This window comes from Athene cunicularia, assembly GCF_003259725.1.
Source record: "Athene cunicularia isolate RWA chromosome 3 unlocalized genomic scaffold, athCun1 chr3_part1, whole genome shotgun sequence".
Lineage (NCBI taxonomy): Eukaryota > Metazoa > Chordata > Aves > Strigiformes > Strigidae > Athene > Athene cunicularia.
Window position 1 is genome coordinate 7,352,678 of NW_020799097.1, and position 18,498 is coordinate 7,371,175.

The 18,498-nt window shown below is 42.9% G+C and overlaps 1 protein-coding gene across 4 annotated transcripts in view; it reads right to left on the reverse strand.

Moving 5' to 3' along the window:
* Nucleotides 1–18,498, reverse strand: part of EVA1A (eva-1 homolog A, regulator of programmed cell death) — a 214,208-nt gene that overhangs the window by 8,219 nt on the left and 187,491 nt on the right. For 3 of the 4 annotated variants that reach the window (XM_026846347.1, XM_026846349.1, XM_026846351.1), the window contains 2 exons: nt 5,511–5,675; nt 1,286–1,459 (listed from right to left, as the gene is read on the reverse strand). In XM_026846347.1, coding sequence (XP_026702148.1) covers nt 1,286–1,459; nt 5,511–5,675 — 339 coding nt within the window. The remainder of the gene's footprint in view (nt 1–1,285; nt 1,460–5,510; nt 5,676–18,498) is intronic. The other variant, XM_026846348.1, reaches the window with a different exon arrangement.

Here is an 18,498-nt window from a genome sequence, read left to right on the forward strand (position 1 = left end):
GGGGGGGGGGGTGGGGGGATGGACTAGGTGATCATTAAAGGTCCCTTCCAATTCAAACCAGTCTATGATTCTATGAAATCCAAATACTTGTCTGTAGCAGCATGGCGATATCTCAGGAAGAACAAGAGCATGGCATTAAGAATGCATTAGTATTTAATGAATTAGCAAGACTAAATGGTACACAGACATGAAAAACTAGCTCACCAATACTGAAGTTTTAGTTATATAGACCTCAGTGCTCCAGAATAGCATCATTGCATTACAGTGGTGTTAGCAGACTGGCTGAAGTACACAGAATTATTAACAGTATATAGTAAAAGAGCAACACATTAATATGACTAGCAAGGTAATACTGCTCAGCAACAAACATTGCAAGGTAATAAGCATATAAACCTTTCGTTAAACAAATTAAGAACACCCATACGACAAAAGTGACCACAAACAGTGTGTCCTGCCTCAAGAGGATAGTTACACAGAAGCCAAGGGCCTCCTTCTGGAGAAAACTGCAGAGATTGGCCTACAATATGCTGAATTAGTACATGTGATGCTATTCAGCCAGTGCTCCTCCTTTTTGGGGATTAAGTCCTCCAACTCTGCAGGCAATCCCTACTGCTGACAAGGTAACTCATGCAGTGGTGGGAAGGGAAATATTTGCACTGTATCACCTGCCTCTACTTTTGTTACCAATGGTACTGACCCCAAGCACTCAGTAGAGCACACAATCTTTATTTCAACTTTTACAGTGAATCTTATTAGAAGATTGCTCCTTTGCTACTTGAAAGATACATGTGGGTGAAAGACAAACTGTGATCCAAGGAAACCTTACTCTAAACTAGATTTAAATATACAATTAAGGAGACTCTCAAGTTACTTCATCTTCACACTTCTACTGAAGATTAGCCAAATTCTCTTGAGCAGGGTAATGATCTGAGTGCTGCTTATTTTCCAAATTACAGGACAACAAGCTTGCCTCCCTAATGAGCCAGGCTTTGATCTCGAGGAAAATGGAGCATTAGGACTAATACCACACGTAAGATTACTTTGTATTTAATTTCAGATGAGAGCAAATCCAGAGGAAAGCAGAGCACGATAAACCCTGTTATATACTGTCTGCTAGAGCTGCCCTGGTCAGGTCTTTCAAGGGAGAATTTGCCGAGAGACGAATGAAAAATATAAACAGTTCAAAGAAGCAGATTTAGCCCTAGGTGACTATGAAGTCTAGGCTCAGTTGAGGGTCTACAAAGAGCTTACGAGAGCCCAGAGAGATGGCAGCTGCAAGACCTACCTGTGATAAAGGCATACGCTGCTAGGACGTTGCTGAGCAGTGCCATCTCTGTGCTAACGCCCACAGGCTCCATGCTGCTGTTGAGCGCCGGCGGTTGTGTCTCATCCACAGGATGCAGGAAGGGGCTGTTGTCTAGAGGGTAGAAGGTGGCCGACCTTCCTTTCTTCTTCTCTGCTTTGAAACAGAAAGGGAATGAGGAACGAGGCATGTGCCCCAGCCCTACCCTGCCCTAACCCCACCAGGTCAGCATCTGCCTTCAGAAATGTAGAGCCCCTCAACAACGAGCCCCTCAAATTTGCCTCCTTTTGGGCAACAACTAAACCTTCTCAAGTAGCTTCAGCTGAGCACATACCCTGTCTGCATCCAGGCAGCATCTTCTCTCCCCCGTCTCCTGCTCTTTCATGTCACCACTTAGACACACCCACCTACGCTACAGCAAATATATAATCAGGTTTCTTTTCTCTTATGTAAATCAAAGGAGACTTTATCAACAGTGGATTCAGCTAAGCTTGTAATAAGGACTGAAAAACACAGGCAGAGCCGGAAACCCTCTGCCGGTGTTGCGCTGTAGTGATCCATCCACACCTGGCAAACAGACCTGCTTTCTCTCCAGCCTTTGTGAGGAAGGGCAGACCTGAGTTTATGACTTCCCTCAGAAGCCAGCTCGTATTGTGTTTCACCCAGACACCATTTCCCCTTTGGAGAGGTGAGTGCACATGGGTTAATGATTTGATTTTATTTGTTGAAGACTGGAGCTAAGGAGGCAGCTAATTCCAGGAGGCTCAAAGAGACCCTTTCAGACCTTATCAGTTCACTGCTGAGTGCTCCCTGCACCTTGATCTGCAGGCAGACACCCCCACTAGTCACAAAACACTAATTGTTTTAAACACATGAAAAAGTCGGTGCACAGGATCCAGCTCCATCATCCATGTGATTGTTTAACTGTAGCTATCACAGTTTTTCAGGCTCCTTTCCCTGGGTGTCTGGTTCTGGCCAAAAGTAAGCATCGCACTGTAAAATCACGGACTTGCACCTGGCTTCCACTTATCTGCGGGTATTAAATTCAGGAAACTGTCAGGTCCAACTCCGATAATGCCATCAGTACCATGCAAGCGAAGGCCCTCTGCCAGCAGCCACGATGTGAGATGGTCTGTGTTCACTGGCTGCCTGATTCATCTCCCTTCCCTGCAAACCCAGCAGCGTGAGGCGTCACGTTCAGCTTCCCACTGTTTGTGCCAGGAAGCGGCTCAGCCCAGGGAAGCAGTAACAGAAATTGAGGGGAGTCAAAGAGAACAGGTAATACTGGATGGGGAGGGAGTGTGTGCATGAACGTGCATGCAGTGATGCCAACTCCTAATCTGCCTCGGAGGAGAAGAAGTGGGGACGGATGTCCAGATGTGGCTGTAAGGGATCAGCCCTGAGGAATGCGGGCACAGTTGTATCTCTGCCACTGAAGAGCTGCATGGCCTTGGGAAAGCCACATGTTACGAGTTACTGAGGTGTTAATGACTCTCCCTGAAGCAAAGTTTTCAAACAAGGGTGCCCTCGGGGCAGATCTAAAAGGGAAAAATATCCCAAGAACCTCTTGCTTTAGGAGAACCGAGATCACTGAAGATCAACTGTACAAACGGAGGCACTGGGGCACAGAGGCTCTAGGGCATGGTCAGCAGGAAATCAATAGCAAAGCTCTGAAAAATCTTTTCATTCTAATGTAGGCACCAGAAATATCAACATGCCCTCTAATCTTTCCTTTCTTCTCCCTGTCCAGCAAATCTACGCCTGTACAAGTGGTTGCATTTTCCTCTACCACTGTTACCACAAAGAAATCTGTGAAAGCAGGGTAAATTTTTAATTTCTAAAAACTGAGCCAGATGTCCTGGATACTTCAGAGCATCTCAAGTATCACTATGCATCTAAACTGAGGGAACTGAACCCTGCCATCAGTTGACAGATCCTAGAGTCATTCAGCTCTCCCTGTAAGACACTTAAGCTTGATGCATTTGCTCATACACAAACATCTAAGACACACCAGGTCAGCAGGACATTCATGCAGAGATGGCAGGTATGAGAAGAGACGTAGGGGAAACTCTCACCCTTCTAGGGCAGCATCTTGAAGCCAGGTGAACACCCCAGATCATCTCAAATGACACATTTATATGGGGGTAACTGAATTCTGCCTGAGACGTCTACATACTGAGTCTGGCTCTCAACTAGTTAATCTAAAATCCCCTTACAATCAATGAAAAGGAAGGGCACCACCAGAATATAATCTCATATATATTTCATAACCATATATCTCATGATAAAGAGGACTGCTGAGTTAGGTGGCTCCAGGTTCCTGCTAGGTCTTTGAGAATTTTCTACAACTCTTCAGTTCAGTAAAGTCCAGTTAATGCGTCTGGACTGCAGCTGCACAGAGCTGGTGGGACATGAACCTGGGGCCTCTGCACCATGCTCTCTCACATGTCCAGTTCCATCTTAATGACAATCCACCCATCCCTCCATACATTCATGGACTCACAAGGACTAAGGTTTAAATTATACTTGCAGTGGGGGCTTCTATGTGCATGTTCTAGATCAGCCAGAAAAGGCTCAGATGGCCACCAGTCCTTCTGTTGGGGATGGGGCATGCCTTACACTGTACAATAGCGGTGTATTTAAGAGACAGAGTAAGGCATAAATCCTCTCATGTAAGATGTAAGAAGAATCCTTTTTTTTTTCCCTACTTCTGATTTGTCCAAAGAACAGATGCAATCAAACAAGTTTTTAAATGAATATTCGTCTGCATACACTATACCCTGGCAAAGAGCACCACAAAACCACAGAACTGGTTTTGTCATCTGCAGGATTGTACAAGCACAGACAGGGCAGACAGACAATGACTGGAGTTATGCAGGAGGGAAAAAACAAACAAACACAATTTCACAAGGACCATGTGTTGCTATACTGTGTGGTTCCCTGGTCTGTCGTTCGTTCCAGGATCATACTAAAACACATCCCCTTTCCTCCTTGCTAGCTTTGAAGACCTTGTCTATGCCTAACCAGCTCACCTACTATCGGTTTTCTCTTCACCACACTTTCTTAGCTGATCCCAGTCACTCAAACTGTTTCCCTGTGACTTTACACCAAAGCTGAGCAAAATTATTTCAGCTAGCAGTAAATCTGCCCAAAACCACAGTATAAGCATAGGAGAGGTTACTTGTGATAACAGGCTGACTTTAGCAAATAGTTTAAAGAAATAAAATGGAGAGATTACAGAAATGTCCAAATATTTCCTTTTACTACTTTAAAACATTCTTTTAGCTTTTAATTTCAAAATGACATCTTTGTTTGAAAAGTGGTGCATATTTTAAAAACTAATGAATAAACAATGTGAAAACTAAACAAAGGGTGTCATTTGTAGAAGTGAAATGTTTAGAAGAATGAAAATGAGTTCAGGAATATTTTTTTCTTGTTTTAAAGAATCACCAGGATCACAAAATTTATTTTGGGCCAACTCAAAATTCTTTTCTGGGACAACTTTTCAGTAAGGCCTCTAAACTGAGAAATCTGTTACTGCTGACTCTAAATTATTTGTGGATTGACTATCCAAGCTGTGGATTAACTTTACCAGGAGTATAGACAGAGACAAGGTAGCTCTCCCCATACCCACTCTAGAACTGAATCTTTGGGAGCACGGGCTGGGATTTTCACACATAATGTCATATATTACCATCTCCTGCATGTTGGGAAACACCATGCAAAAACACCAACTAAACTTATACGTGCTTGCCTATGCTTTTGCTTTATTCATACACCATCCCTTCCTCCTACCCACCTATGCCTATAGACAGATAAAATTTGACTTCATTCATATCTCTTGACTTTGCATTTTATGAAAATAGCATCATATTTCAAAGCTCAGTTGAAAACTTCACTGTCCCCTATGAGGCAGATCTACTGTCTCTACCCTGTTTTTTCTCTTTGACACTGTATTAGATGGGTCTGCAAAGTATTTCTATGACAAGTTTTGACATGCATAGCCAAGACTGCTATTACAACAAACCCAGGGTGAACTTCACAGTTCACTTTAGTCCATTGCTGGTCATGCCTTGAAGCTTCTTTTTCTGACTGTGACATGGATGGGGTTTGGGAACAATATAGAAATCAAGAGAAGAAGAGATAGAAGGGAACAATTACCACAACACAGTTAGGTTTGAGCCAACATCGCAATAGTCATAGCTACCTGGGAGAGCTCGCCCTATGTTGGAAGGAGAGACATCAGAGAGGAACACGCCGTCCCCTATAACATTGGGATCAAACACTCTTGGCCGCAGTGGAAAATGTGGCTTCTGAAATCCTTGGTAATTGGTTGGTCTTGGCTGGGTTTCATGCAGAAGCTTCTTGGGAACTGAAAGAGGGGAGGGAGTAAGAAGAGCACAGTTATTAGAGTGAGTTATTTCAGCTGGTCAGAATGAAAATTATCACATTATGCTATGGGCTCAGCTGATACTTAATTATACCATGTGCAGACCAAATACACTCATTTACCACTATGATGAATGGTCTCCAAATGCCAGCACAGAAATATTCAAGAGAGAACGCTGGAAACTATAAAGTGATTAAGATATTGTTTATTTACCATTAAGCTTTGAGACTAGGCTAAGGAACAGATTCAGACATCTTATTTAGACATCCATCTTAGAAACCAAAATTCCCAATAAGCCAGGCTTTGGCCTCAGCCCCAAGCTTGAGAGTGCTCCAGCTAGACACCTCTGTTCCTACCATGATAGCGGGTTGGGCAAGATGCCCCATAACAATGGGGTCTACAGGGTATGCCTGAGTGACTGCCTCTCTCTAGCCATCAAGCTGCTGGCTCAAGACTGCACATAAGAAGTTTCTGTCCACTCCGGATTCACAAAACCAGCCTCTGGAGGATGCTGTTCATGTGAAATCATAAAACTTAAATCATCCACCACAGAAGTAAGAAACCCCACCTGTAATAAACCCTCTCCAACCCATGAAGTCCAAAATACACTGTTCTCCATTGGGATTTAGGCTTTAAGTAAGCTGAGAAAGACCCATTCTCCATTCCCACCATGCAGAGAAGGAGGGTGAAGAATCAGCTAATCCCTACTGTCCTCTGTGTTTCATCATCCACAACGTTAGCAATATACAGGCGAGATAGGTTAAGATGTGACAGTATTGGTCCCTTCTTTGGACCAAAGCATGCCTTAGCAAGAATAATATTTTTTCCTTCTTGATGTTGCAAGGCCAGCTCTTCACCTGTGCATCCAGATAAAGAAATCAAAGTCAATGTAGCTACCTCAGCGTACACCCACTGAAGGTGAACACACAGTAAATTCACTAATGTGCCCTGTAGGGACAAAGCAGCATGTCATTTACAGAGCTGAACCAGTTCTCTGCCTCAGCCACGGCCAACACCCGAGGCTATTTCAGAGCAAAGTGCTTTTCCATACAAAGAGAAGAAACACATACACAGGCCATTCTGCTCAGAAATTAGAGGAACGGAGTGATGAAAGACAAAAATAAAGAAATTAAGATTTCCAGTGGAGAAAGATATATTTTCCCCATCAGTGACTGTATACTAATATATACATAAAAGCACCATTTTGTCCCTGCAGACAACCAAGACTTAAGTGTGTTAAAGACACAGACTGTTGAGAACTAGGCACACAGAAACCCCAAGAGAAAATTTCTGGGATGCTCAGCTCTCCTTTCTCCAACTCTAACGGCAACTGCCTCCCTCATCCCAAGCAGGCTGCCACCTCCTAGTGACTCAGTTTCCCCACTGCTCCGTTGCTGATCATGCTATCTCTCATCTCCACTCTTCACAGGAGCGTGAAGAAGCGTAATTAAAAATGCAAAGCACTTTGAGATCCTTGGCACAAGCATGAAGGAGGACTTGGAAAGAGTGCAACCCTGGAACAGAAAGGAAATTCCTGCCTGCCCCCTGCAGCTAATCAGCTGCCAAGCTGGAACATGAGATTTAATCATGCCCATTAAATTTGCCTGCATAACTACAAATATTACTGGTGGGGGAAGTGATCCAACCACCTTGTTTACATTGTGTTCAATTTACTGTCTTTGCTGAGGCAAAGAAAATTGTAACTATATTTACTGACTGACCTCCTATATTAGGCTGCCAAGATATCAGCACTGAAGTTCTTGCGTTATTCGTAGAGTCACGCTAGGTCAGGAAACAGACATAAAACTCCACAGCTTCTGAATATCAAAGAGCTGGCACAGCAGCTTCTAGTGAAACCTGAATTGGCAACTGCTGTCTGATGGGGAGGCAGCAAAAGAAACACATCCCCAGTTAGGAACTAGACAGAAGCAAGGGGGGATACCTGTGCCAGAGAAATATCAGAAATTCTGGGGAGGGGGCGGGTAGAACAGAGATTATCCCTGCAAACCACGCAGCCAGGGAGAACTGAAATTCTGGGTGCTAATTTGAGGCACCTAAAGGGACTTAATATCAAGTCATAGGGCTCAGCACCCTCCAAAAATAAAGACCCTTTTTGCTGTATCTCGAGGACCTGAAAGGCATTTAAAAGACCTGAGTAAGTACACACTTTTCATGCAAACTGCATCCCAAATAGCCCACTGATATGCCTCCAGTGAAGAAAATGAAGCAAAAGGAACACAGAAACGATTTTTTAGCAGATCTGGGCCAGTCTTTCATGTTTCAGACTGAGTCTTCTTCAAAAACATCTCCTTTCACCTCCCAGTATTCATGGCCATCTCCGGGGCAGAACACAGGTGGTGACACCACCAGCCACTTAAACATTTGAGCCAAATGGGGTAAGGAAACACCATCTTTTCCTAAGCACACCCAGGGAACTGAGCTATGGCTTTTCCACCTTGACATCTGTGCCACCATCTCTGTGAATACTACCTACAGGACCGTGAGAGGAGTCAGGATAAAGCAAAAGATTGCTGTATCAGTCAGCAACTGGTCAACAGTATCTCAAGGAAGAGTAGAGATGGAGAAGTATTCAGAAGGAAGCTTTCATTGAGACCGTTTATTGTCATAGCACCTTAATGGGATAGGACTGTGCTGTTATCCCTTTGGGATGGCTGAGGAAGCAAGATGACTACCAAGCAGGCATCTGGTGCCTAAAAATGCAGGTGGCTATGAAGAGAGATTCCCCAAAGCAGGCATGTGCTTAACACCTGTGATCAGCATGCACTTTGGTACTTTCAAAAATCCTCCGAGGTGCTTGTCTTCACTTCAGCAACTAAACCACTTTAAAACTCAAAGCAACTTAGTGCAACACAGGATGTCTACAGCATATGAACCTGGGACTTTTCCACTTCAAGGGACTATTTTCCTCTGTGGACTCCAGAAATTGAAGACATTTTGACAGGAAAGGCCTATCTTGGCAGAGAGTAAATAGAGTGACAGCAGAACCAAGTCTGTTCTTTTTCTAGTTTATATGATGACCAATACACAGCTTAGATAGCTTGATTTAGAAAGATAGCAAAATGGAAAGGCCTTCTCACGTGCAAAACATCTCACAATTTTGTTAGCTTCTGTGTGGCAGCCAAATCCACAAGAAAGATTAAACATCTGGTTCCTTTGAAATACCCTCCTTAGATTCTCCAGAGAGGAGTGCATCTGACACAAAGCATAGCATGAACTGAAGCAAGGTGTCAAGAAAAGTTATTTATTATTAAAAACACCAGAAAAAAAGTACCTGGGATTTTAGTCCTATCTCAGTATCAAGCACAGAAATCCTGGCAAGGCAGGGTTGGCACTCGGCCTGCTCCATTCGGTCAAGTGGAGAAGTTAAAGACCTCAGTCAGCAGAACAGTATGTGGACAAGAGGGGAAGAAATAGGTTCTTCAGTCAAAGCATTAACACGCCTGATAGACAGGAGCCTTTCACCTTAAAATACACAAGAAATGAGCTGGGATCATCTGGAAGGAAGGAGATGAGTTGTTTTAGGGATCTCTGGGGACCTTCAGTCTCTCAGGGGGTAGCAGTCAGCACTGAGAAGTGCATATTCGTCCAAATGGTAAAATTCTCCAGTAACTTGGGCTGGGCAGCTGAGCAGTGCAGGCAGTTGTTAACTTTCAGGATGGCAAGACATGCTGCCACCCACCCCAGGGTGCAACTTGGGCATCGCTGCACAGACTCCATGTGAGCCAGGACTCAATCTGGAGAGCGAAGTGTCACCATCACTGTGACATTCCATGAAGGCACATGCAGAAGGCAGTTCTAGGTTACAAACCTGCAAGGGAGCTTTTGGATCAGCAGGTTCATTCCTCTGCCATTACAGGCTTTCAAGTCTTTACATAATCTCTCTGTGTCTGTTTTAAAAGCAGTTCCAGCTCCCAGCTCCCACTGTTCATCTGTCTGAATCAACATCATGCTAGCAATGATTTACACCAGTTGCCAACCCAAGACCTGCATTACCCATTTGCAATGAATTAATGGGTATCAGTCCCACCACAAAAACCTCACCACTACTGCCTGGCAGCTTCCCCCCTACAGAAACAGGGGCAAAGGAAAATCAAAGCTGGAGTGTGCTCTCTCTGGCAGAGCAGACCCATCAGATTCGGGTACAAACAACCAGCAGGACAGTGTGAAAAGGCACATGCTGGTACTGCTGACAGTATTCTTATTTGTACTTGGTGGAGACTCTTTTTGCTGGGATTTTCACACAAGCACTCTCTTGTGTGGCCAGAAAACTGAGGGCCGATGAAAAGAAAAAGTCAGTGTGCCTACAAGCAGCAAAGTTCTGAATTACAGTGCTAAGAGATGGAAAAGGACAGTCAATACCTCACCTCTGTTCATCAAGATCATTTGCTGTGTTTTCTACTATTTTGTTCTACTGAATTTTAAGCACTCCAGTCCTGGGGGTTCAGTCAGTTATCATAAGGGATTATTTTGCAGAGCAATATTGCTCTTTTTGAGAAATTCTTTTCCAATATGCTGCTGTTTCAATATAAGCACATATATTATTCCCCTAATCAAAACTTTTGAATGCTATAGCCCCCAAATTTTACAGACAGGGAATTGGATCAGGGACAGAGTTTTGAAAGTGTTTTAAGTATCAGAATGATTTATCTAATCTCACAGAGGGAGTCTGTGCCAAAGAAAGGAAACAAACAGGCTCCCTATATCTCAGCCTTGCACTCAAACCATCCCTTCTCTTTTCTAATTTGATCATTTGGTGTTTCCTGATGCTTGCTCAGTTCTAAACATGCTTAAAGACTTCCACTCCCAGCAAGCAATTATCCCCTGACCTTCATCTTCACTGTATATACACATCAGTCAACTGAGGGGAGATCAATGAAAGCTCAGTCTTAAAAACATACAGACAGGGGGGCTGTCACTCTCCAGTCCTCTGCTATATATCGGCTTGTGCATTTCTAGTCCAGAAGGTTTACTGGGAAAGCTTGGTATGATTAAAGCAGATTTGCAGGACCATCAGCAAATTCTCCTGTGAATGCTTGAAGCAGAGTGCAATTTGAACAAAACATGACTCCCTCACCAATGAAAATTACAACCAAGCCTTTTATCTGGGCAAGTTGGGGCCAGGAACTGTTGATGCTCAACGTATTTTTAAAATAATAAAAATAATCCTACTGTGAGTAAACACCCAATATAAAATACTGCAGGTTTTTAGAGGTAGCAGCTCTGAAGGATTTTTGTTTGAGACTTGAAAATGCACAGCATTCAGACAGAAATGGGATTATTCATGTTTCTGAACTATTACAAGAAAGCAATTCCTCCGCACATATGTAAGGTACATGGCGCTCTCAGATTGCAGAATTAGGTGGTTTATGTGCTGTAAAACCTAAATTCACTAAGCAGTCAGTCAACAATATCTATTAAAATAACGGATTTTGGCTGTGTCAGACTACAAAATATCACAATACAATCACAGAGAAAGGAAAAATCCCATACGTAAGAAGATTCTGCACCTGGTGACAACAGTAACACCACTGTGTAGCTAGAAACGTGGGGGTGGAGGATGATAATTTGATTAACAAAAGTAAGTTGAGGCACAGCCTACACCCCTGGCTTTTTCCCAAGGGTCTCAGACATGGCCAAGGAGCAAGCTGAAACCTTTTCCAGCTCCCTGTGTCCCATCTCACTCAGTGCTGTATGTGCCCCTTTCAAGTGAATAAAACCTCATTTGTATCACGTGGGAAGAGGTTTTCCCCTTCTCATGACCATGTGTGGCATGTCAGACAACCAAAGCCTACCTTCGATTCCTGCCTTGCCACCAGGCATTCCCCATTCATCTGACAGGGTAGTTTTTCGGTCAGATACAGGTATGATCACTTGATAGGAGACCAGCAGATCCTACAGCTCTCAAATGAGCAGGTAGATGTCCTGGGCATCCCCACATAAAAGGCTGAGTGTACTGGACATCAACTCCATGCCTTGTCTACAAAGCCATACTGTACCTCTGAGCATCCTATTAATATTTATGTTAAAGTATACTACAGTTTACACAGAAAGTGTAAAGTGTCCCAGGAGACATCAGGAGATGTGAACAGACTTTGTGCCAACAGAACATAAGTCTAAAAGCTTGGGTTTGATCAACAGGCTGCCATGCAAAATCTTCACTCTCACAGAATAAAACAGAGCTCAGGCTTAACGAACACCAGTGGTCAAGACCTCAGCTTTTCATCTCCTTCAGTCATTTTAAAAAGGGAATTTTTTCCCCCAACATCGATAGAGTCTGCAATCCTGAAACTGAATGCAAAACCCAAGAGAAAAAGGGAGTTACTCAGCCTGCTGCAGGCGTGTTTTCCGTGCGTGGTGATTCCAAACCACAGATAACAAGGAAGTGACTCATGCCAATTACAGTAAGTCCACTTCCAAGCACCATGCGGAAATCAAGTGAGACTGTCTGGGAAAATATTCCTGTCATAACCAAAGCCACCTACACCTCCACAAGCCCACAGCCTGGACCAGGGCCCTCCTCCCCTGCCCCTCCCCTCAGACATTGCCTGAGGCAGAAATCCATCTCCTGCTGGTGACTTTTGGGCTGGTGGGAAACGGTACAAGCAGGGATGCCTGACACCACTCATGCAAGCTTTCAGAGCACTCTGCTAAGAGTACTCCTGAGGCAGCCTAGAAGCTTCCCCCTTTACTGCATCTTCTGACAGCATCTAACTACAGAAAGGTTGTGCAATAAGAATATAACACAGATAACCTCTTATCTTGTTTGTCCTCCACAAATATGGAGATGTTTGTCCTTTTCTCTCATGCAGCTGCAATCAGAGAAGTGACTTCAGAAGTGAAAGTAATTCCAGTCCAAAAACAAAGCCCATGCAACACAAATTAGCTCAGTCTCACCATTCCTCCCAGTGAAATCTCTCGCAGGTATACAGCCCTGTGATGTGCGAGGCTTTAGGAGATGAAGGAGACTGGGAAATGGTGCACCTCCAGCTGAGACTCCACGGGGCAGAGACAGACACAAGCACTGCTCCCTCTCAGCCTCTCCCACTCGTTGTACGGGGCTGCATAACACCTTCCCCTGATTCCTCCTATTTCTGTCTGTCCAGAAATGCAATAACCTTATTAAAAGAGCCAGTCCACCTAATCTGGAAACTCAACCCATCCATGCCCTGTAGGCACTTAACGAAGAGGTCCTCCTTAAATAAGCTATGTTCCTAAGCTCCCTGTATCATCAACAGTGAAAGGTGGGTGCCTTTGAAAGCCTCCAGGGGAGATTCTGTCTACTTAAATTTAGGAGCCTAATTAGGGATAGTTAATGAATCATAATGTTACTTTTGCATTTATTCTCCTGAGTGTATCTGAGTTAAAATCTTACGAAGTGCTTCACATCTTTTACTCAGATATTTTTTCTTCTATCTTGAACTTTTCAAATCAGGATTTGAAGTTACAAACACCTTAATTTCTATCCAATGATGCATGTGCTTGATCTATCCACAGGCAGTTTTCCTCCTGCTTTCATAGCCATGAAAGTCAGTTGTTCTTCTTTCATCATCTTAAATGTAATAACAGAATATGAAGCATCTATTGCCAGCAACTCATAAATCTCCTGCTTGATGTGGCTTTTGGTCTCCAAAGGGCACAGTGGAAAGCATCGCATGCACCAGTCTGCTCCCTACATGTTCTATTTGGAAAGAAAAATGGATCAAAAGGAAGAAAGCCTTGTAAAAGATATCTGCAGATACGAAGACTTACTTTCATCTGGTAGATTTCTGCCTGCTACCAAAGTCAGGAGAGTTCTGCATTTTCACAAGATAACGCATCTTTAGGAGGATGAGACTCGAGCTGAGGCTTGTCCAAATTCCAGCATGCTCAGCTACACCCGCCACGGGACCTTCAGCCAGCTGTAGCTGTAGGACCTCTCTGGCAGCCCAGCTGTGTCTAACCTCCAGCAGGTCCAGAGACTATGACAGTAATGGTATACAGCAGTTGTGTATTTTAGAGAACTGAGATGGGTCTAGATCAAACCATTAAAGTCATCTCCAGGTGCTACTGCTAGAAGCATGGGTAACTACTATCAGCAAGCTCGCTGCGGGAACAGAAATCTGACTTGGTCCTCACATATGGAATGAGTTCAACTCCACTGAATTAAGCAACTTTCCCTTTATTTACATGCTGAGCATGGTCAGAATCTATTTAATTACGTAACCTCAATTCCAGAAGTGGCAGCAGACAGGGGAGAAAAAAAAACTCTAATAATTATGAGGATGCTAAACAAGGACTGACAGCACCTGGGAGAAGCTACCAGTCTCCCAGACTAGGAAGGCTACAGCAGGAGAGACAGAGAGTCATCCTTTTTTTTGTAGCACACATGTCCGACTTGGGGGCCTGGGCCCTTTACCAGTGAAGAGGAAGACACAATACAGAGAACTGCACAAAAAGGAGAGTAAGATGAGTAAGGAAGCCAGACGCATTTTTCCAGCCTTCCCTATTTTCCTTGTTTGGACTGCATGAACCACACTTTGCAAACCAGCTCACTCGTGTATGGATTTCTTAGGCATTATCCATAATCCAGTTTGTTGCTCTCTTCAGAGGACACTTTTATTACAGGCTGCAATTTTATGCAGTGTTCTAAGTGTATCCACTCCATTTTGGATCAAAGCAGAGTAACGCCAAATTTCAATTTTTACACAATTCCTATTCTTTCTCATGGTGTTCAGTCATTTTAATCAAACATTTAACACTGCAAAACTTTACTATTTTAAATTATTTCTGTAGTGCGGAACTGTTGTCCTTGACTTATTTAGGCTATAGAGCTTGGCAGAAAGGCTATTGTGCAGCTTATCTAGTTTTCAGGAAAATACGTGACACAATATGTGGCTCCCAGGAGGATGCTGACGAAACAGTAAGCATTGTGTGTTCAAGTGTTCATGGCATTGCTCAGGCAAAGAACTGCTTGCCAGCAAGGGAGGAAAGTCTCTGCTCAGGATGCCAACACATACCCCAGTGGTTGAGCCCTGCAAGTTATCAGGAATCAGCTGAGTCACAGCAAACAGTTCTGTAAAATGTGGAGCAAAAGGTACTCCCTTAAATTTCAGTGAAAGGTATAAAAGCACTGTCAGTGAGAGAAGTCCTTGGAAGTCTTCGCTATTAAATGTCCAAAGGCAGTGGTTGGGTGAGTATTATGTATCACTGTGAGATGCTTAAATGATAGCCAGGGCAAGGATATCCAAGATAAAGGAGAAAGGGATGGAGTAAAGGGCCAGAGGCCCTGAAGCACTCTGAAGCTGATGGGAAGCCATGCCAATCTCCACCAGGGACATGAGAGGGATGGTAGAAAAGCAGGAGCCCAGGAAGGAAAGGAAGGTACCAGGGAAAGTAAGAACATCCACAGCTACACTGCACTACCAAAATATTTGAATAAAGAGTAAGAAACCTCATGTTTCAGAATACGAGCCAACAACTAGCCTGATACAATCCAACTATTATATTCCAAGAGTTAGGAATATAGTTTTTCTTCTGAGACTACTGACCACGACAGACATTTAGGGGATTTCCTGGGCCCATCTCTGAAGCAATGTCACCCACCCTGTACTCCACAGACCACTGGTGACCTGTAAGGCATCAGAAAAGTGACCCAGAAAAAACCTAATTCAAAGAATAAACAAAACCAGCATGTTCCTCCATGATTCGTCTCAGTGTCTGCTGGCAGGCACAGCCAGGAGATGCTTCCCGTCTGCTCTCATTGCCTAATTAAAAATGTTTGTAATTACAGCAGTAAAACTACACTCTGTAAAAGAAATATTTTCTTTTTATCTAAGTGCTACTTATCCAGCAGTGCATGTTAGTTCTTTATCAGTTCATCGGCTTTTCCTCTTGGTAATCAAACACAGAGAACTAGACAAGTGGCTAGATTTTTTTTTTTTCCAAAAAGATAGCGGTGCCTTGATAACGTGAGCTAAGGAATGTCATCAGAAAGCAGCCAGTAACCTCTGCCATTAAAGGCAGTGACTTTGTCTGGCCACATGGTTGACTTTGTGTGGCAATTCCCAGGACCCCATGAGACGCCCAAACTGGAAACCCTGCACAAGGAAAGGTTATCAATAGCATTGGAATAAAGACAAGGAGTGAATAAAATCATGTAAGTTAGCTACACTGGTAAATGCCCTTCAATTATATACAGATGAATGCAGATTAATATTTACTGAAAAAAACCTACAATTTAGTTCAAGATCCAGAAACTGACGCTGGGATCATTGGCTCCTGTTGTTAAGCTTTGGCTTATACACTAATAAACTTGAAATCCAAGGATGTATGAAAAAAATGGCAAAATTGTTTTCAGTATAAATCCTTCTATTCACATGGTCATAACCTGTGAGACATCCTCCTTTGGGACTGAGACTTCCTGAGCACAGTGGAAAGTTTGAGAAAAAACCCTATAGATGTTTTTGGATTATGAGAGTAGTAAACCTCCTCTGTTTTTTTAAAGAAGTACATTTAACTGGCAGAACCTTTCTAACACACAGCATCAGCCTTAAATTATCTGGCTTGTAGGCTGTGAAAAGTTCTTTGCATGGTTTATGTAATTTTTTTTTTTTTTTTTTCTGGTAGAAAAACACGCAGCATGCATCATCTTGCTTCCATGCATATCCTGAGGGAGCAGTAAGGACTGTGAGCTCAACTGTTACTACAATTGCTACTGCGAGTAACTGCCAGTTTTGTAGAACAGCAAATTATAGTCACTTTCCTGACGCCACATAAAAGCAGATACACACCGTGGAAAACAATGCCAGGGTTTTGTTTTAGCCCAGCAAGGATGTTACTGAGCACCTACCCTACACTCTTATGCAACTTGCCCTGCAGCTACTTCCACCAGCACAGTCTGGGAGCACGGGAAGAACTGTGGGAATTCACAGTGCTGGATGCTTGTGGCAGCCTTCCAGTACTTCATAATGATTTTTTTTGTTTAAGAGAACACAAGGTTTTTAAAGCTAAATGTTTATTTCTATTAGGGTTTATGAAATGTTCAGCAAGAACAATATTACAAGCATACTAGTCTGCCCTTTTCCATTCTTCATACATGTAATTAAGATTCATTTATATAAATATCCCTATCTCAAATGATACCTGGATTCACACCACCTAATTGAAGGCACTCTACTGGGATGGGTCGTGCTAATTCATCCCTCCATCGATTATACAGATAGGTTGAATAATCTGTCAGTTTAACCACTTCAGTTAAATACCTGCATTAGTGGAAGTAAGGCTTTGCAAGACTGAGCCGAAAGTATGTAAAAAAAATAATTAAAAAAAATAAAATATATATATATATATATATAGGTGTAGGACATTGCTGGGCAAAAGACCTATCTCATTTATTCCAAAATTAATGGAGCTAAATGACCCTGAATCAAATCTTACCCACCAATTAGTGCAGAAATTATTCCAAGGACAACTTGGGACTCCCCTGAGACCTCTTTAATAGACTAGCAGAACTCTGACACATCCGAGCTACTCATAAGACTTGATTCACCAGGTTGCCACCCCAGCCAAGCCCCAGGGCCGTCATTCTGGGAAGGTCAGCAACACGCCCTTTATAGCGGCCTTTGCCAAGCATGGTCCGGTTTCTGTGTGTTTGGGTAGCAAGACCAGTCAGCTGCCATCCCTCCTACCTCACCTTTCCAAATGACCAAATTTAATCAGTTAAAAAGTGTAATTGGAGATGCATCCTAATCCGCCATGTTTAAAAGTGTTTCTTATTACATATTCCCTAGGAAATGCAGGTTGCCAAATCACAGCCAAGGAACTCGCTTCAAGCTGTAGGACCTCTCTTTTTAGGCTTCCTTTTTGGGACTCTTAGAATCAAAAATTTTAAGACTTTTACACATACCTTTGCTGTTAGTAACTTCAACTCAGTGCAGATCCTTTATCTGGCATGCGCTCAACTTAAGTTGCCACTTCTTTCAAGTGGAATATAATGCTCTGTATTGCAGTATTTGTTCCCTCTACTGGATATCTTGAGCCCACCAATCTTGATATCTTATCATCAGATGAAAGGATTAATCCAACACAAAGAGGCTGAGAATATCTTTTTAACAAGTAAACCTTTAACCAACACATTTTCAGGAGGTGGTATAGACAGTTTATGAGGCCCTGTAAACAGGAAAGAAATTCATAAATACAGTCATTCAAAGTATTTCTGTCCCATGCTGGCATGATTCTTGTTCATACCAATGGAGAGACTGCTCATCTCTGTAAAAACACATGCTGCAGAATTTACTCAGCTCAGAGTGGCCAGTCCTACAAAGGAAAATTAATCTTTATCAATGCAACTGCACAGGATAAAATCTAACTCACAACCTGCTTGGGTTATAGTGCTAAGATGCTATTAATTGCAGTTCCAATAACCATCCACGTTAGTTAAAATCTGAAGTAATACACTTTAATCACCTTAACTCTAATAACTGCAGTTAGAGGAGAAAAATAGTTGTTAACTTGTTGACTGCCAGATTCAGACTGCTGATAGGAGATATATCAGATACTAAAGTATTAAAACTGACCTCAGCCTGGCAGGAGAGGACTGTGATTCATGCCCATGACTCTAGGCACAGTGGGAGTACAAACAAATAATTGACAAAGATCAAAGCATTAACTGTTTCAGAGGAATAGGGCAGGAGATTAATCTCTCACTTACTCTCAAGTAAACCTCCTTCCTAACTTTCTCCCAGTTCACTGGGAAATTCAGCAAGTCCAATGTAGAAATCTGTTCTATCATCACCTTGTTTACACC